General features: G+C 43.1%; 1 protein-coding gene across 1 annotated transcript in view; it reads left to right on the top strand.

The window, feature by feature from the left end:
• Positions 1-21,327, top strand: part of PLBD2 (phospholipase B domain containing 2) — a 634,614-nt gene that overhangs the window by 533,772 nt on the left and 79,515 nt on the right. Inside the window, exon 10 of the mRNA XM_044068270.1 lies at positions 20,530-20,682. Within this exon, the coding sequence (XP_043924205.1) occupies positions 20,530-20,682 (153 nt within the window). The remainder of the gene's footprint in view (positions 1-20,529; positions 20,683-21,327) is intronic.

Raw genomic sequence — 21,327 nt, 5'->3', positions numbered from 1 at the left:
ATCCTTATACTTTGTTGTATTAATTTTTATTGTCCTAACTTGGAGCTTAACTCCTCGGGCCTCTACTGAAAATGGACATGTATCCAGTTAGACTAGCCCGGTTAACAAATGTAAAATAAAAAATAAACTCTGTCCAAATCTGGCTTTCTGTTATCTTTAGAATTAAACCGAACAGTAAGCCAGTCTTGCCAAGAAAAGCCACTATGTGTATCGGTGCGTGAATTACCTGCATTGAAACCGTGAGTTTCACTCACTGGTTGACTACGAACATTTGTCTGTTTCTCTTTAGGTCTAACACCAAGCTGCTGCAATGTCACATAGTTAATGTTGCTGCCTTGGCTGTTAAAAATATTCCTTTTCTTTCTGTCCCTTTCTGTGTGTAAGTGTGCGTGTTAGGCCTTAGGTTAGGAGTATGTCTGATATACCTAAATCAGACTTCGGAAAATGCATGGAGTGTGGCCACAAGCTGGTCTTGGGGCAGCCCATCTGGACGACTCCTGTTCCATCTTTGCTGGATTTAATCCTCTGGCACTGATGACCAGGAGAAATAAGCTAATTTTGAGGGACTTACTTCCCCCTCCTACTACCGGGGCACAGGCCTTTTTTGTCCCGGCTTCTACTTCGGTCTCCACCTTGGCCTCTGGGACTCAAACTCCCACTAAGAGGTCCGGGGACAAAGACAAGTCAGACAAATCTGCCAAGTCCAAGGACAGGGCCAGAAAGCAATCTGCAGATCGCTTGGCTTTGGTGGGCCCCTCCAATTAGTTAGGTTGGCTCCGAGGATGGAGTCTCCCTGGCTCAGTTCTCCTCTGTTCTCTCCAGAGCTGGAAGAGCTTCGGAACTGGTCACCAGCGCAGGCTTCTCACCACCACCCCTGTAGGCCAGTGTCGGTGACCTCCTCTTTTCACTCCACCCACAGCCTTTTCAAAGCAGAGATGGATAGGATGATGCAGAAGTTTACCACGCCCAGATTCAGTTGGAAGTCCTGCCTGCCCCCTCTCCCTCCAGAGCCAGGGGCATGCAATCTGTATTCATCCCTATTGCTCCTTTTCTGATCCGACCACCAGTTTTGGAGCCCTTGGATCCGAGGACACTTAGCATCAAGGGGTCGGCTGTGATGGTACCTTTTACCTCGATGCTGGCTATGGCCTTGAGCAGCTTGGATCAGACTAGCCCAGATCTGTCTGGGTCTCAGAGCCCTAGCCTCGGTGTCGGCTCCTAGCTTTTCAGAGCGGAGCCTTCCTTTTGTGATCTTAGCACCTGGAAGGTCGGCTCCAGCTCCCCCTTCGGGTCAGAGCATTATGGCTCAGACCATTGAGCCTTCTCAGAAGACCCGTTCCTCTTCAGTTTTGATGTGATGTAGAGGGTCTTCTTGATCCCATTGAGACCCTTGATAATCTCGTCTTAGGAGTCCTTCCTGGCTCCCTCTGTTTCTAGTGTGGACCTGGCCATTCTACCATCTCAGGGACAGCCTTCTGCCTCTGCTGCAGGGCAATCCCTCTTGGGAGCAGCAAGATGTCGAGTCCTCCCCAGAGACCCCCACTGAGGAGATCCCCTGCAAACGTATGTGCAAAAGGAGGCACTTGGACTCCCCTTAGGAGTCCCTCACAGAAGACACCGATTTGGAGGAAGGGGAAGGTTCCCCCCAGCCACTCCCCCTGAGGATGTCTCCTTTGGAGGCATAATAGAAATCCTGTGCACCATGGGGAGTGGTCTGCCCAAAAACCTAACTCTGATGAATCAGTGCTCCTTGAGGCATTTGGCACAGGACTCTCTATTTCCTGGGTGTCCCCTCCCGCAGATCCTTTAGTGGATCTCATCACATCTTGAGCGAGAAGGAACCGGACATGGTGGAGCCCATTCCCAAATGCCCTGACAAGGTTTTGAATCCCCCTTCAGATAGGACCCATTGGGCTAAAGGATCCTCAGTTGATGCCATAGTGGTGGTGGCTGCCACTAAGAAGGAGCTCGCTCAGGAGAGCTCTTCAGTCCACCCTCCTGACTGAGAGTCCAGGACGATGGACCATTTTGGGAAGCGGGTGTACACTTCAATGACCTTCTCTGTGCGGGCGCTGAATTATATGGCACGTGATTTAGGCCACAGAGAGACATGGTCAAGGAGGTCGCTGAGTCTACCCCTGGGTCCATGTCGGCGGAGGACAAAAATGTGTTCTCTTGAATGGCCACCCTGACATCTATCGCTAACACCTCTATGCGTTTCCTTTTCCATGCTGCTGAGGGTGCCACTAGAGCTGCCGGTGCAGGCCTTGTCATCAGGCGCCACGCCTGACTCCAGCTCTGTGCCTTCTCGGAACCTTTCAAGGCATCTTTTACAAATGCCCCGTACAATGGTTCCTCCCTTTTTGGGAAGTAATTGTGTGACACCTTAGTCCAGAGTGAGAAGGACGGGAAGACTCTGTCTGCCGTAGGGATCCGCTTTTTGGCCCCTCAACGAACCTTCTTGAGGAATCAGTGGGAGGGACAAGAAGACGTGGTTCTGAAAATCTCAGAACTATTCCCAGGACACTCAGGACTCTTATTCCCCCACGGGCAGAGTGGGATTTGATAGACGCCACCCTAGAGGCAGAGGGGGGTCTGAGAAGTCAAGGGTCTTGTGAGCCTTTCTCGGAGAGACCTGCACAGCAACCCTGAAGGTTTGCCTGGCTGCTCGTCTCTGAAGGCAGTTGAGGGTCGCCTATCGCTACACCTAACAGCGTGGTAGTCCATCATGGAAGATCGTTGGGTGTTGCAAATTATATCCAGAGGCTATTCAGTCCCCTTTTTCATGTCACCCTGTTCATCCGAACGTTCTACCTGCACAAAGGGAGGATGCAGCACTGGAGATTGCAAGGCAGCTAGAAAAGTGAGTCATCCAACCCAGGCCTGTCTGGGTTAGGCATTTATTCCAGGCTCTTTTTGGTGCCAAAGAAGACTGGGGGCTTGAGATCCATTCTAGATCTTTCCACCTTGAACCCGTCTGTGGCCAAGACAAAATTCTGGATGGTCACCCTTCTATCTATCCTGCCCTTCCTGCAGGAGAATGATTGGATGTGCTTGATCGACCTCCAGGATGCATACTACCATATGAAAATGGACAGGCACTCTGAGGTTCCTCTGCTTCCAGCTGGGGGCCAATCATTATCCCTTCAGAACACTCCTCTTTGGTCTCACTACAGCCCCCAGGGTGTTCACCGAAGTGATGACAGTGGTAGCGGCTCTCCTGAGACTCCATGGCATACAGGTCTTCCCCTACCTGGACGATTGGCTCCTCGTCGCCCCCTTCAGGCATCAGCTCAGTTAAGCGAGGGAGTCCCTTCTTCTTGTAGCCCAGCAGTTGGGCATTGCCATCAATCTCAACAAGTCGTCTCTTGCCCTGGTTCAAGTGTTAGATTTCATTCGGACTCAATTGGACACAATTCAAACCAACGTCTTCCTTACCTTGGACACGATAAGTCTCTTGCCCATGGCATGCTTTCATATGCAGGTTCTTCAATGGACCCTCGCGGTCCAGTGGTCCATGTTAGATCTCCCTTTATTTTATCCTGTTCGAATCTCTTGGGTGTGCAGGGACTCACTTATGTGGTGGATTCATTTCCTGGATCTGGCCTGGGTTCACTTCTTTCACCCTCCCCCTTGACTACGATGACTATAGATGCCTCCCTACTAGGGTGGGGAGTGGGCACTGCTCGGGAAGGACAGTCCAAGTCACGTGGTCCCCCTTCGAGACCAGATTGCATATCAGTGGCATGGAGATAAGGGCGGTGTTTCTAGCATTGCAAGCTCTGGATGCCCATCTTCCCCCAGGGACTATTGCTTTCCAGACAGACTATATGTCTGTAGTCTGGTACATCAACAAACAGGAGGAGCCAAGTCTTACCCTCTATGTTGCGAAGCCATGAGAGTGTGGGAGTGGGCAATCTCCACCGGCCCTTTTCTGGTGGCAGTGCACATTCTGGGAAGATCCAACATTCTAATGGACAGGCTCAGCAGGTCTATTCTGATGCTTTACAAGTGGTCTCTGAATCCTTCAGTAGTGAAACAGATGTTTGTCAAGTGGGGTCAGCCTTGCTGCAATCTTTTTGCCTCTCCTTCCAACACGAAATGCAGCGAGTTCTTCGCTCTGAACCCCCCACCAGGGGAAGCCCCCAGAGACACTCTGATTCATGCTTGGCCCCCTGGTCTCCTGTATGCTTACCCTTCTCTGCCCTTTATTCCAAAATTCGCTCAGAAAGCTTGCAGGCTGGGGAGCTTAGTTATCCTCATTGTCTCATTCTGGCCTCGTCAAGTCTGGCTCCCCTCTGTGCTCTCATTTGGTGGCTCCACCATGGACTTTGGATCCAGTTCCGGATTTCATTTCTCATCCAGCAAGGATTCCCCATCCAGATCTGGGCAGTCGGAAGCTCACTGCTTGGCTGCTCCAAGTTCCCATGATAGTTAGGACTCCTGGCTTATCCTTACTTGTCAAAAGGATTCTGGTGGCAGCTCATAAGTCTTCCACCAGAAAGGTGTACTCCAGCAAATGAAAATGTTTTTCGATTTGGGCCTCGCAGTGTGCCCTAGATCCCTTCACTGCTTTGGTCTCGGCGGTGTTGGAATTTTTGGCAGGGATATTTCAGCAAGGTGCCAGTTCTTCTGCAGTCAAGGTCCAACCTGCTGCAATTTCTAATTTTCATGTTGGTGATGATATGGCTTCTTTAGCATCCTCAAAGCTTTGTAAAGCCTTCTTAAAAGGCAGCTTTTCAAAGCTTTGTAAAGCCTTCTTAAAAGGCACCTTTCTTCTTCGGCCCCCGGTGAAGGACCCTCTGCCACCGTGGGATCTTGCATTAGTTTTGCAAGCTCTTGTTTCATCCCCTTTTGAACCTGCAGCCTCTGTGGATCTGCAGTTTCTGTCCTGGAAGATGGCCTTCCTGGTTGCTATTACTTCTGTCAAGATGGTCTGAGCTTCAAGCGTTCTCCGTCAAGCCTCCTTATATGATCTTTCATAAGGACAGGGTATCATTTTGTACTAACCCATCCTTTCTTCCTAAGGTATCTTCAGAGTCCAATGTTAATCAGGTGATTACTCTCCCGGTCTTTTTTTCCAAACTTTCAAACAAGGGAGAATATAAATTGCACGTGTTGGATGTGCACAGTTATGTTTTTACCTGCACAGGACTAAATCTTTTCATAAGTCTGACCAGCTTTTCATTTCCTATTCTAAACCATTTTTGGGGGAAACAATATCTAAGGTAACCATTGCCCGTTGGATTTCCCAGTGTATTCTAGCTTACGCTGTTAGGGGGTTATCCCTGGCAGGTCATGTGAAGGCACATTCCATCAGATATGTGGCTACTTCAGCGGCCTTCTGGTCCAGAGTTTCATTAGATGATATTTGCTCTGCGGCCACGTGGGCTTCATCTCATACCTTCATTTCGCATTACAAGTTGGACATATCCAGGAATAGTGCATCCTTTGGCTCTGCCGTGCTCTGCAACATCCTTCCATGATGGCCTCCCAGGTGTTTAGTAGCTGGGGACTCTGTCCTACAGGTTGAAGACCAAATGAAGACAGCACCTTCAGATAAAGAAATTATGTGCTCACCATAACGTCCCATCTGAGTTGTTGTTCATTTGTCTTCAACCATCCCTCCTCCCTTCCTCCTGCCTTGCATAGACTGCATGGTGGTTTGACATGTAGAGGATGTGGTCTCCTCCAGCATGCCTTGTACTGTCTTTTCTTCTTGCTTATGCGGATGCCTAGTTTGAGATAAAGTGTTGGGTCGGGTGAGGAAGTTAGTGGGGCATCAAACTCGATCTGAAGGGAAGAAGGAGGCGGGCATTATGGGTAGAGGAGGAGCTTTGAGCTCGGATCAGATGCTGGATATGCAACCAAGTCGGATCTGTGCCGGATCCGGGAACCTACAGGTTGAAGACAAATTAAGAACAACAACTCAGATGGAACATTATGGTGAGTGGATAACTTCTTTTTACATCTTTAAAGCATTACCCATGTTGGGGTGTTATGCCTTCCCCTACCCTCGCTAACTCACAAGCTATTTGATCAATGTGGGTCAGAGTAGGGGAATACTCCAAGGTATTAAAGCCTTAGGCTTTGAATTTGTTTGGACACGCTACTTCCCCGGAATTTCTACTGGGCCCCAACAGTTCCTGGTGTGCAGGATGCTACATTTGTTTTTTTTCTTTTTGGTATGTATGCTGTTTTTTTATTTTTAACCTTGTTGGGGCATGTTAACCAGCATTAATTGGTACATTCAGTCATGTCTTGCTGTTTAATACAGGTTGGTTAAGATTTTTTTTTTATATTACTACAGTTTTTTCATAAAGTTAAAACTTTATAGGGTCATACGTCATTCGTCACTAACATAAATATATGCAAAGATTCCTCATCACTAAACTTATGGGATCCGGTAGTTTATTTACTTTTTGGGCTATTGTTACAATGTTTTAGGACAGTGCTATGACTTTTATTTTTGATTTTTGATTATTATACCTACAGGTTCCCTTGGAAACAGGGATGGGATTACTGCCTCCAGATTCATGTTGACTCATTGAAGACAGTATCAGTATCACTGAAAACCACTTTTAGTGACAAGGAAACATTTTTTGCAGGAGGAACTCAAATTGCGCCTTCCCCACTCTATGGTTGTACAGCAGAGGGGGGAAAAAGGCAACCTAGTGATAGCTGAAAGTGATTTTCAGTAATACTGATTTGCGCGAGCAGCATTTGTATTGTAGAGATTGTTCTCAGTGAATTGACTAGTTCCCATGCCCCCAACCCTGTCCAGTAATAAAGTATACCAAGTACTTTTTCTTTTAGGTCTAGTGGATTTGATATATTGCTGGAAAAAAACAGAAACAGCCCCATTAGTCACACAGCATACCACCATGAACATTAAAATATAACAGCCATCCCATATATTGGAATTAAGAACAGTTAAAATAGCAACTTTTGAATAGGTTCAAAATATGTACATTTATTGTTACACAACTGAAATTATACACCTTAGCAGTACAGGGTGCAACCTCAGAGGTAGTACTTTCATAGATCAGGTCTGTGGAACACAGCCCAGACATCAGGAGTATAGTGGGGCACATCCCCCTCCTGCAAAAATTATGTATAGCTGCATTACATTTTGATAAATTTGTCACAGCAGTTTACCAGGCAGGGGTAAGATCTCCTCTTGTAGATAAGTAGTTTTAACAGTAATAACTCTGAGGGTGTTCAGGCAGATGACTCAAAGCCCCACCCATGTTGCCAAGTCTGAAGCAAAAACTGTATTCAAAGTGAGGCAAACAGATTATACGGAAGTAGGCAAACATTCTGGAGTAATGCTTGTGTTTAGGCAGCTGTTCCTTCTCTACCAGGTAACCAGAACATTTTCGTTGAGATGAACATCTCTCTTATGGCATTGCTGCTGTTCATGTTCCCTGCATTTGCTCCAGAGCAGGTGAGTCTACATTTCATAGCTTAAGAATGAGTACTTTTCCTGTTTACAGCAGAACATGTAGTATATTTAGGCCTTTGCAGCTAGTTCCTGATCTGATGTCTTTTCTTTCCTATTCAACATATGGGTATATCGGATTCAACACTGGAAACGTTTTAGATTCTCAGATCCAAGGCTTAGGCTCCTACCTCTATCCATAATTCCCTTCGTTCCATCTAGTATCTCAGATGTCATTTGCTGCTTATTAGGCTTAAGCCAAGAAATGAAAAAATACTCTGCGCACAGTGGAAAATAATTGGCTGAACTCCACAAATTCTTCAAAAACACTTTATTGTGAAGTGCTTTCATTCCAACTGGACTTCAACTGAAATAAAATTAACATCCATTGACAAACATTTTTAAATGCCCATCCATTCCCCTTCTGACCAATTAAAACACTTAATCAATTAACCTTCCATCATTCTTTCATTTTTGTTTTTGTAGTCTATTAACCCCTGTTAAGGGGCATATTGGAGCACATCCTAGATTTATTTTTAAAAGAAGTAGAAACATAAAGGGATTTTTAGAAAATGTGAATAGGAAAGCATTCATTACAGAAAGAAATGATGGGTTGGACACTTGTAAATGTGGGAGTGCCCACAATGTCTATACATTATGAACGTTGAAACTTTGTACATAAAAATGATAACTTTAAAATAAAAAGTAATGGATATTTTAATTGCAACACAGGAGGGGTGGTTTATCTGGCAGTCTGTCAGCCTTGCTCTAGGTACTATTTGGGAAAATTATCAGTGCTTTGTGCAAAAGAATTTGTGGACATCTGCAAGACACAAAGAGGGAATGTAAATAGTGATTTGGTGAAGCACATAAAATCATGCAAATGTTTCAAGGGGTTTAAATTTATGGTATTAGAAAAAAATCTAGTAGGACCCAAGGGGTGAACCATGGCATAACTTAATAGAAGAGAAAGTATTTAGATGGCAACTTAGGTTGAATGCAACGGGACACCCAAGCTTGAACAATATGGTATCAATTAAGAACATGCTGCAAAGAATATATAACAAGCTGTAAAAAACAGGGGTTAATAGAGTCCAAAAAACAAATGAATGGTGGAAAGTTAATTGATTAAGAGTTTTAATTGGTCAGAAGGGGAATGGATGGGCATTTAAATGTTTATCAGTGGATGTTGATTTTCTGTTCCGGTGAAGTCCTGTTGGAACAAAAGCTCTTAAGTGTTTTGGACGAATTTTTTGGAGTTTGGCCAATTATTTACCACTGTGCAAAGTATCTTTTTCACTTATTAGGCTTGCGTATGTGATCTTTGAGCCCAGTGCCCAAATAGTTCTGTCAGATAATTCTTTTTGCTTTGATAAATTTTGGTATCCTTTGATACCTTTGCCATATATTTAATAAGTTGCTAGTCAGCTGTAAGAATTTATCTTGTCTCTTCATTTAGTGTTAGTGTTGCAGATTACCTTTTTCCCCTTTTTCTGCTGCCTCTCTTCACACACAAAAAACAAAACTTTTGAGTGTTTGTATGTTAATAACATTTTATATGTACAGTTTCACCCCTTAAGGTCCTGTTTTTTCATGCTGTATTTTGTGCTATAAATAGTTTGTTGTGTATTGTGTTAACAGTGTATCTTACTGTGTTATAAAAGTAAATATCCTCTCTCTAAGCACAAAACTGTCAGTGAAAAGCAACAAAAGTAAGAGCACTGACAGTACCACAGCCGGGAAATTTATTACAAAAATAAAGAAAGAATCAAAACAAAGTTACAAAGAATAAATCCTTACAAAACAGTGGTAAGTGCTTTCAGGGATCTACCCCTTCATCAGACAACAGTTAAAAACCCCATAATTCATTAAATACTGGAGGTTAGTCACATGATGTTTCAAAATTTCAGTTGTACCCAATAAGGACATAACAATTAGTGCATCAGTACATATTAGCACAGTAATGCAATTAAAGAGACCATACACTAAAGAAATTATAGCTAATATAAATAAGAAATATGTATAACCTTGTATGGTGTATAACTATATATAATAAAAACCTGATAATCCTAGCGACAACACTATATATCCATATATATATATATATATATTTATATATGGATCCCTATCACATGGTCGACAGGCCATATGATCGACTTTCATTTGGTCGACAGTTAATTTGGTCGACAAGCGGTTTTATGTGGGGGGCTGTGCCCCCCACACCCCCCTAACTATATATATCGACTCCAGGGTTGCACAACATTGGGGAGGGGGGCAAATCTGCCTGTCAACCAAATGAATTGTCGACCAAATGAAAGTCTATCAAATGGCTTGTCGACCATCTCGGGTAGAACCATATATATATATATATATATACATACATAAATATACAATACCAGTGCATCCAGCTTATATAGATACATACATTAAAATGTTTTATGTGAAATATAAAGTGCTAATATATATATATAGAAATAATCAGACAATCTAAAATGCAATGTATAAAATATATAGAAAATGTATTGTAACATATTAAAAATCTAATAATTCAAGAGAATCAATGTAAACCTTTTTTAAAAGCTATATATATATATATATATATATATATATATATATATGTGGATATATGGTGTTGTCGCTAGGATTATCAGGTTTTTATTATATATAGTTATACACCATACAAGGTTATACACATTTCTTATTTATATTAGCTATAATTTCTTTAGTGTATGGTCTCTTTAATTGCATTACTGTGCTAATATGTACTGATGCACTAATTGTTATGTCCTTATTGGGTACAACTGAAATTTTGAAACATCATGTGACTAACCTCCAGTATTTAATGAATTATGGGGTTTTTAACTGTTGTCTGATGAAGGGGTAGATCCCTGAAAGCGCTTACCACTGTTTTGTAAGGATTTATTCTTTGTAACTTTGTTTTGATTCTTTATTTTTGTAATAAATTTTCCAGCTGTGGGTACTGTCAGTGCTCTTACTTTTGTTGTTATCTTACTGTGTTTACTGACAGCATGAATAGTGACAAGGCTTTGAGGTTCAAAAAGTGCACCGCCTTCAGGCACAAAATACCCCCATAGATCCCCATTCCCTTTTTGTTTGTCTAGGGTTGGGTCATGTAGCTAAAAACAGCTTCCCTTGGGGCTAGGATCTTTGCTGGTAAGTGCAACAAATTGAAATTGAAGGGTCTTCTCCCTGCAACACTGAAAGAAATGACCCCTTCTAGTTTAGCTTCAGTTTCCCCTACTGGAACGAAGCCTGGGGATAAGTTCAAGCAATCCAAGGAAGAGGAGAAAGAGAGAGAGAGAAGCAGAGACAAGTCAGATGGTCAAGAAAAGGACAGAGGTTGAAAAAGTTAACCAGAACCCTTAAGTCCATTGGATCAGGCACCAAAAGCTCTAAGGTTGTCTGGACTGAATACCGTTCTGGAATTTGTTTGGATCTAACAATCTTAGAGCTTCTGGAACCAAGGTTGTTTGGTCTGAATACTGCCCTGGAATCTATTTGGATTCAATCGCGATGTACTTTTCCAAGGTTTTTCCCACAGGCAGCCATTCCTTCACTCTGTTCCCCATCTTAGCAGGAGAAATCTTTCCTCTGGGCCCCCTTCGGTGGCATCATCCTTCAGGTCTTATCTGAAGTTAGCATTGACAGGATGATGTGTAAGTTTATCAGGACATAAATCCTGATGGAGTTGTTCTCAGCACCTTCCCCACTGGGAGGAGGGTCTCTGCCAGCTCCCTACAATCCCCTTGTGATATCGCTGTCTCTGTTCTTGCCTTTAGATCTGGTGACTAAGGAGCTAAGTATTCTCCACTGCATGTCCTTTTCAGAATCAGTAGCTTGGTCAGCTTGGACTGGGAATGCCTTTCTTACCTGCTAGACTCCTACTACTTCGGACGTTGAGGGATCAAGAAGCTGAGAGGTTAGAGTGGTGGCTTGGGTTTGGGATTGATGCACATTTGTCTGAGCCATCTCTTCCCCTGGGTGCTTCGAGTTTGGACTATTTTGCTCTGATATCTGTTTCGAAGCCAAGTTAACTTTGTTTCCATGTGGTTCCTATTTCATGGTCTTCAGATCCTAAGTATTCCCGAAAGGGTACTCTCTAGATCAAGAAAGGAGGTCTCTCACACTCACTTCATTCCATCTCAGTCACCTCTGGGTTCTGTTGTTTCTCCTTCCCATTATCCCATCAGACAGAGACAGCCAGGTCCCCTAAACCTCGGGGACACTGGCTAGATGAATTCCCTTCAGCCTTTGAGCTGTCCTGGGAGTTTCCCTCCAGAGAGATGCATAGGAATAGATCTTTTATTAGGAGACATTTGGATTCCCCTTTGGAGTCTCTCACTGTGGATACAAACTTCAAGGAAGGGGAGGGTTCCTGAAGATCCCATTTGGAAGATATCTCCTTCACAGACATTCTTGAATGGATGAAACAGTGATAGGGTTAGTTTACCCACACTCCCTCCCAAGAAGAGTCCATATCCTTTAATACTTTCACTGCTGGCCCATCTACTTCCTGGGTGCTCCCTTCCACCAATGGAATTATTGATCAGGTGTCTCAGTGGGTGTGGAAAGAAACAAGATATGATGAAGCCAGTACCATGTAAATCTTACAAAATTCTTGTTACCCCTAGAAATAGGCCTCCTTGGAGTAAGGGCCCCACAGTATAAGCTGTTGTGGTCACAACAGCCACAAAGAAGGACTTAGTGGCAGAATTTTCTTCTGTCCATCTCCCTAACATGGAGTCCTGGGCATATCACAGATTCAGAAAGCGGACTTGTGCTTCAGCAACATTTCTGTTATGTGCAGTGAATTACCTGGTTCACCTGACACGATTCCAGAGGGACTTGACCAAAGATCTTTCCAACACCATCTCTGGTGTGTTACATGCTGACATTCAGCAGAGCATGGAGTTGCAGCTAACCACCCTCCAGTCCATATCCAGTGTATCCATGCACTTGCTACCAAATGCAGCTGCTTGCTCTTTGAGAGTCTCTGTGATTTTTGGGGAGAACTTCAGTACGTCCTTTTTGAATCCCCCTTTTGATGAGTCCATCCTTTTTGGACCCAAAGTCAAAGAAGCTCTCACTAGAAGTGAACAGAAAGTCAAACCACTGTCTGCTTTGGGCATCTGTTTTTCCACACCCCCCTTTACTAAGAAACCCTTTCAGTGCTCCTGAAATTGTTGCCCAACTGCTGCATTTCTGGAGGCATTTGGGAGGTGCTTATCTCTGCATTCTCAAGCCTGAGTAGGCATTTGTCAAGACTTTTGTGTGCAGAAAATTATAATCAGAGAGCTATGGTATTCCCTTGGTTTTTCATCCATCTGCCAAAAGAAAACTTCCTGATGTTTCACCCAGTCAGAAGAAGGCAGCAGCCACAGAGATTGCAAAGCTGTTAGGAAAATGAGTTGTCCAGTAGGTCCAACCAGAACAGCAAGGATCCAGAGTCTGTCCAAGATTATTTTTGGTTCCAAAAAAGATCAATGACCTCAGGGTCAGTTTTGGACCTCAGTCATCTAAACTAGTTTGTAAAATGGATGCAATTGCAAATGGTGATGGTTCAGTCAATTCTACCTTTTTTGATGAAGCTTGACTGGATGTGATTGGTTGACCTACAGAACACTTTCTAACACATCAAAATAGTGACAGTCCAGGAGGTTCCTCCACTTTCAGCTGTGAGCCAGTCATTTTCAGTTCAGGGCACTGTCCTTTGGTCTCACCACAGCCCCAGGATGTTCACAATGTGTATCGCAGTGGTTGCAGCACATCTCAGGCAGCAGGTTCTGGGTGTTCCCATACCTAGATAACGGGCGCCTCACTGCTTCCACGAGGGATCTACTTGCTCAGACCAAGGGACTCCTTGCTCCAACTGTGTCACCAACTAAATATCACCATGACCTTGAAGAGCCTACTGACCCCAGTTCAGAAGATAGAATTCATAAAGTGCCACCTAGACACTGTCTGTCAAATTGCCAAACTGCCAGACTCCAGAATACTCTGTTTACGTCAACAAGCTTGCAAGGTCCTTCCTCACTTGAAGCCACCAGCTAGACTAATTCTTCGATTACTGGGATCAATGGCTGCATCAAATACTTCCCCAGGTCAGGTTTTACATGAGACTTCTGCAATGGATTCTGCCCATTGATTCATGCTGTAGCACCCCTTGCAGTTTCCCTTTTGCCTAATGTCTATATGCTGACATCATATTCACTGTTGGCTGACTTCCCCACTGGTGGTTCTAGGTTACCGTTTCATCTTTCCACCCCACATCGCCAAAGTGGTTACAGAAGCCTCTCTTCTGGGGTGGGGGCATTTTGAAGGGAAGACTTGTCCAAAGGATGTGGACACCTGCAGAGGCCAAACTTCAAATAATGTCTTGGAGATGGGGGTAGCCTTCCTAGTAATGCAAGCCTTTCAGGACCCCCTCTGTAAGGACTGAATTCTATTCAGGCAGACAAAATGAAGGTAGTCTGGTACATCAGCAAATGGGAGAGGGGGTGCCCCATTCATGTCCGTTATGTTGAGAAGCCATGAGGGTTTGACAGTGGTCAGTATCTTCCCAATACTTTTTATTGGTAATGCACATCCTGGGAAGTTCCAATGTTTGAAGACAAATTGAGCAGGTCCATTCTCCTGCATCACAAATGGTCTGTCATTCATTCAGTGACTACAACAATCTTCAGCCAGTGTAGCCCACCTTGCTGCAGTCTGCGAGTCCCCTCTCAGTACCAAATGCAGTAGCTACTTTGTCCTGATTCCCCAGGAGGGAAAGTCAACAAGGGATGCTGAGACTCGCACTTGACCTCTGGGTCTCCTTTATGCGTTTCCACCCTTTCACCTTACAAAAAAGTTTCTTCAGAAAGCAATTCAATGCAAGGTAAGAGTGATGCTCATCACCCCCATCTGGCCTCATCAAATCTGGTTCCCCTTTCTTTGGCCTTGTCTGAAACACCCTTCCTGGGTGCTGGACTTGCTTCCAGATCACCTATCTCACCAATCTGGCCAACCTCACTGGCACATCAAAGCCCTGAAATTAACCGCTATGTTATTGCAATTCCAGTGATGGCCAGAAATGCCACGCTGTTGTGTTAGGTACACCATATGTTATCCTGTTTACAAAAAGCAGCTACCAGAAAGGTTTATAAAAGTAAGTGGAAGACATTTGCAATTTGGGCCTCATCTGAAAGCCTGCCTCCTTTTTCAGCCCCATTACCTTCTATTCTGAATTTTTAGCAGGGCGTTTTCAAAAGGGTGCTACGTTTTTCTACCATCAAATTGCAATTGACAACAATCTCTAACTTTGATGCTTGAAAAAGCCAGACGCCCACTGCTTCATAAAAATTGTCTGAGGCCTTTTTACAACGAACTTTCCTTCTTAGACCACCATTGAGGGACCTGGTTCCACCTTTGGGACATTGCAATGTTGCTTCTTTCCCTGATAAGACCCCCTTTTGAACTGGCAGTTTCAGTGGAACTCCAGTTCTTATCTTGGAAGACTTATCTTCATGGTGGCTCTTACTTCAGCTAGGAGGATTTCAGACTTGTAGGCATTGTCATTTAAAACACTTTATCTGATTTTTTCATAAGGACAGGGTTTCTCTTTGAACCAGTTCTAACTTTCTCCCTAAAGTAGCTTCAGAAGCTGCCCTAACTAGACCATTAACTTGACAGTTTTTGCTCCAAAAGTTTCCAGCAAAGGAGAATATACCTTACATTTGCTGGAAATCAGTTGAGTTTTGTTTTAATATCGTATCATACTTTTAGCAAATCTAATCAACTCTTTATCTCCTTTCTCATGGCCAAATTGGGAGGGTTTCTAAAGTCACAGTACTCTGGTGACTATCTGATTATATTACTTTTGCATACAAAGTCAAGGGATTGTCTCTACCTCACAAACCCAACTCTGCTAAAACAGTCACAAATTCTACAACTTGCTTTGCCAGAGTGCCAGTAAATGTGTGTGTTCTGGCTACTTGGTCTACAATTCACACCTTTGTCTCCCATTGGTCTACAGTTCACACCTTTGTCTCCCATTGCAAGTTAGACCTACAGTCTAGATCCTGTGCATTCTTTGGCTCCACCATCTTCCATAATATCCTTCCTTGTGGCCACCCTGGAGTTTGCAGTAGCTGGAGAGACTGTCACATATGCTGAGCCAGATGGAAAAGACAACCTCCCATATAAAATTAATGTACTTGGGTGGTGTCTCCTGTCCATCTCAAACCTTCCTTCCATCCTTCCCCCTTGCCAGATTGCCATGCCTTTGACTCTCAAGTGGTAGTATTGGACCTGTCTGGATCCTTGTCTTGTATACAGTTAGTACATGGCTATACAAGCAAGGCTCCAGACAGGTCACTACAGCCAGCCACTTGAGAGTCACACGCATCCAGTTTATGAGAAGGTGAAGGTCTGTTTAGAATACAGGTAGAAAAAAACTTGATCTGAGCTACTAGGTGGAGGAAAGGAATTATTGGTAGAGAAGGACAGTCCTTAGAACTGGATTCTAATGTATAAAAATTGTCAGTGTCTGATCCGATGTACCTTTATGTTGAGCCAGACAGACGTAGACAACACAGATCTAGCATTAATGTTAGTACATACCTTTCATTAGCTCAATATAGGTTAATGAGACTGGATTGGAGCTATATTTCTTAGGAGATTACTAGTTTTGGTAGACACTAATTAATTATGTCTTTACAGTGACATACAATTTTTACTACATTAACCTGGTTTGTCAGACTAAATCACATGAAGTACTTGCTTCTGATGTAAAAAAAAAAAAAAAAAAAAAAAAATCAGTTAATTCCAATTAAATTTTCTAAGATGGCAAAAGCAGAGATGCATTCAGAGCCTGCATTTGATAGGCTCCCAAACCCAGGAACCCCACTCGGCCTTTCTGAGAACACTGGAAAATATGAAGGTCTCTACAAACACCATTATATTGGGCGACTTCAACTACCCAAACATAGACTGGGAGCATTACTCTAGCTCCAACACCATAGCCCAAAGGTTCCTAGAATTTATAAACTCAAATGCTATGGAACAACTTGTTACCACTCCCACAAGAGGGGAAAACATACTGGACCTGATCATCACCAACATGGGGACTCTATGCCCCAGACCAGAAGTGTATCCCTCACTGGCAAGATCAGACCATAAACTAATCTCACTGGATATTCACATCCCGACCCCACCCCCTGCCCAGAAAACCACAGTGAAAAAATTCTCTAAAGCAAATTTCACACTCCTCAAAACCTAGGTGGAATCCTTCAAAGCCCCCGGGCCTGTGGAAAATACGGCCCAGACCGCAGAATCCTTTATAAACGCATTCTATGAACACCTTCAGCAATGCATGGATCATGCAATCCCAGATAAAACCAATTTCCGATCCTCCAAAGGCAGGCGTCCTGTCTGGTGGACCCCAGCCATAAACAAACTATACAATAGGAGGAGGAAGCTACTATATGATAGAGCAAAATCCCAAAAAGGGAAGGCATCTCTGATCAGTATTAGCAAAAAACTATGGGCACTCATAAAATCGTCTAAGGCCAGCTTTGAGAGAAAAATTGCACAGGACACTAAGGATAATCACAAGGCTTTCTTTAGTTATGTTAGGAACCTGGGTGGGAATTCCCAGATATGCTCAGAATTAGTCCAAAATGACAAAAAATACACCGAACCCACAGACATTGCCAACATCCTAGCTGACAGGTTCAGCGCAAACTTCTTCCTCCCCACCAAAAGGGCAAATATCTATCCCAGCAGAGTGCTGCCCCCCTGACATCTCAGATGCTCAGGTAAGAGTCGCCCTCTCCAAAGCAGAAAACACAGCATCAATGGGACCAGACGGTGTCCCGGGCTGCGTCCTACATGAACTCCAAGAAGAGCTAAACCCAAACATAAAACTACTGTTCAATCTCAGCCTTACTACAGGATATGCACCCAAAGACTGGCGTACAGCAACAGTGGTCCCTCTCCACAAAGGTGGTGCCTCAACGGATCCTGGAAACTATCGCCCCATAAGCCTGACTAGCTTGGTCTGCAAAGCTATGGAAAGGATCATCATGGACCTCATAAATAAAGATATTGGGGACCTACAGACACTGGATCCTACCCAGTTCGGCTTTAAGGGCCGATCCTGCCTCTTAAACCTGGTCGATTTCTTTGAAACAGTCACCAAGGCCATTGACGAGGGGAAGGTGGTCCACACAGCCTATCTGGACCTCGCAAAAGCCTTCGATACAATACCCCACTCGGGCATTATAGATAAGCTCACCAGCTTAAATATAAACCCCTATGTCACTAGATGGGTTGCAAATTGGCTCAAGGACAGAACCCACATGGTTAGAATTACTGGAGCCATGTCAGACTCCAAACCAGTTACAAGTGGTGTCCCACAAGGCTCCGTCCTGGGACCTCTCTTGTTCGGTATATATTTTGTGGAGGTACAGGCCAACACGGAAGGACTGTGGCTGACCAAGTTCGCAGATGACTGCAAATGGGCGCCATAATCAACTCTCCAGCCAACACAAGCATCCTCCAAAAGGGCCTCATAGAAACAGACAACTGGTGCCAGAGCCATGGCCTCAAGCTAAACGCCAAAAAGTGTATAGTCATCCCCTTTGGCAAGTGCCCACAAATTACCACATAGGTGGTAATCCATTAAGTACAGAAGAAGTAATTAGGGACCTGGGGACCCAAGTTGATAGCAATCTCTCATTTGACAACCACGTGGCCAAAGTGGTTAGAAAACATTTTATATAGCCCACCTAATCATGAAGGAATTCACATCTAGATCAGGGGAGGTCATCGTGCCTCTTTACTCATCCCTCATCAGGCCCATAATTGAGTACAATGCCCCTTTTGGCATGTACCTTACCAGACACCTGCAGCAACTGGAAAGACCCCAAAAGTACCTCACCAAGAGGATCAAAGGGCTCAAACAGATGCCATATGCTGCCCAGTTAAAGAAACTCCAGCTCTACACAGTGGCATACCGCCTGCTCAGAGGCGATCTGTGCCTGATGTATAAAGCCATGTCCAACCCAGAATTAATGGACATGCTGCACCTCAGAAAATCCAAATCCCATCGAGCCACGCGCTTGAGAGACTTGAACCTCAGCACTGAAATAAATAGGACATGCTGGAGGGACAGATTCATAACCCAGAGGCTCCCTTCACTCTGGAATAAAATCCCAGTCCAGGTTAGGCAGAGTCCCTCATTGACTCTCTTCAAGAGGAATCTTGATGAGTGGATGGGAGATCATAGGTTTACCCCGGGTATCACTTCTGTGTCACTGTTAGACAGAGGCACAGTATACTAACCTCGAAAAAGGGCATAGAAAAGTTAATTTAAAATGGGTGGCGAAAGCCAAACACACTCTGGCTAGGCTTATAAATGCCCTAGGGCAGATAGCCTAGTATGAACCTATGAAGTGGTGGGTGAATATTTGGCTTTAGAGCTGCTGTTCAGATAGAAGGTGCAAGGGTACAAATACCAGTTTGAGATGTTCATTTAAACAGCTGTTAGATGTGGTGTGGAATGTTGTGCTCTTCATAACTGCCTGGGACAAAAACATTAAATTTGTTGCAGGAAATGTTTTATGTGATGTAACAGGTCAGTGTAAAAGGCAACGTTCAAGGAGGTTTGTTGCAGCAGGTCCTGCTTGCTTGCATAGTGCCAGTCTCCTAAGACTCTGGGAGCTTTCTGCCCCACAAATGCAGGCATTCTTTGTTCTTTCTTCATTATTGACCTTGAAATCTCCGGTACAGTTTTAGCAATATTTGAGTTGCATTGAAGAGTGAATGGTCAAAGTTGTGAGATTGGTCATTTCTGTTTATTACAAAGGAGTTATGGCATAGCTGACCAAATCCCAAGTATTCAAATCCAGTCAAACTGTTGCCATTGCAAACAAAACATAATATTCAACCAGTTAATATAAATTTTCATACAAGGAAAAAGGTCTTACTTTTCAATAAGTTGGCTCTGCTTCCCACAATACCTTGTGCAAAAGATTTTTTCTGTACCCCATTTACCCTAGTGACTAAAATCTAGACCAGGATGGCTACATAATACAGAATAATGAAAATTTATAGTTGTGGTTGTTTTTTTTTTTTAATGTTTGCACTTAACTAAAACGAGAGAGAGAGAGTTTCTCCAAGCCTTTTGGGTTTCTAATACCATGACTGGAATGGACCCCATTCCTAAGTCAAAGTATGATTAAAGTTCATGAAATTAGTATTGTTTCAGTCTTTGATGTCAGCCAAAAGTGGTGTTTGCAGCACCCGCAATGTGCCCAGTAATGGCTTCTCCTGCAGTTCATATGGGGTTACATTTATTGGTATATCAAAGTACGATTGCTCCTATTACTATTTGAACTGTCTGGGTATCTTTCTTCCACATTGCTCTTTGTGCGTGTTTCTGTGTCTGGTCTACTGTTGTTTTGTCTGCTGTGTGTGTACGTACTTAGGCAGTGGAAGTACTTACCCCACAATCCCATATAGAAAAAATGAGAAAAAGGGGGTTAATGATTGGAATTTTGATGGTTACTGAGATGCATGCAGTGCAGTATGTGTGCCATTGTGCTGTTTCATTTTGTATGCCACAAATATGCATATCTAGAAACAAGTGTGTTGGGGGACATTGTTTTCATGCTACAAGCATACATGCATTTGAGTGGTTGCACCACACATACGCATGTGTTCCGGGGTATGTTATGACCTGCTCATCTTTACATACCGTTGGGATGTATAGTTTTTGCAGTATTGAGGGACTTGTTCACGTGTGTGTGTGGTAAGGGTGTTTGTGGTGTGGGTTGTATCTTTACCCTTCTGGGCATCATAAATGAGTGGAATACAGAGTGGTTGATCATATAGGTACTGGTGCATTTGTACTGAAAACAAGAATGTTCCTGTAAGTAATGAGACTTCTGTGAATATTTAGTTTGCTACTTTTTACATAGCTGTGATAACTTGCTTAGTTTGTCATGTGTGATGGCGGTTTAGTACACAAGTTAAATCTTCACTGATTGATGTAATTCCTAGTATCTTTGCATGTTCTTCTGCAGCTACTTTGAAGACATATTTAATGCTAGTGGAATGCCGGATTTAGTAAAGAAGTATGGGGACTGGTTCACCATTGACAAGAATCCTCGGGCGCAGATATTCCGCAGGAACCAGACGCAAATCACTGATATTGAATCCATGATTAAACTAATGCGGTAAGTGCACTAAAAAGCATGCCCTCTTTTGTTAATGAAGTTGCCTTCTCCTGTATTTAATACAGTATTGATTTTTGTTTCTATTCATAAATTTATCAGTCTTATGTAAGCATTCAGAAACTTGTAGACAAATGATTTAAATGACCTATGCTGAAGAATAATTTCTAATTGCAAGTAGACAGCTAACCATGAAGAACTAGATATGGTCTGAAAAATTGCATATATATATATATATATATATGTGTGTGTGTATATATATATATATATATATATATATCTAATGTGTGTGTGTGTGTGTGTGTATATATATATATATATATATATATATAATGTATGTGTGTATATAATATACACATATACATATATATATATATATATATATATATATATATATATATATACATACAGATATACACACACACACACACACATATATATATATATATATATATATATATATATATATATATATATATATATACACACACACACACACACGCATATATACATACATATGTTCTTTTCATGTGTGTGATGTACAGTTTACATTTTTCTTTTTTTCTTGAATCAGCAAAATAACAAAGCAATCAGTCGAATGGTTATTTAAAGTTTTCTAAATGACTGTTTTGTTATGTAAGACGAAGG

This window comes from Protopterus annectens, chromosome 4.part0 (genome assembly GCF_019279795.1).
Source record: "Protopterus annectens isolate FY-2018-M chromosome 4.part0, PAN1.0, whole genome shotgun sequence".
Lineage (NCBI taxonomy): Eukaryota > Metazoa > Chordata > Ceratodontiformes > Protopteridae > Protopterus > Protopterus annectens.
This window is presented reverse-complemented; position numbering and strand designations above follow the sequence as displayed.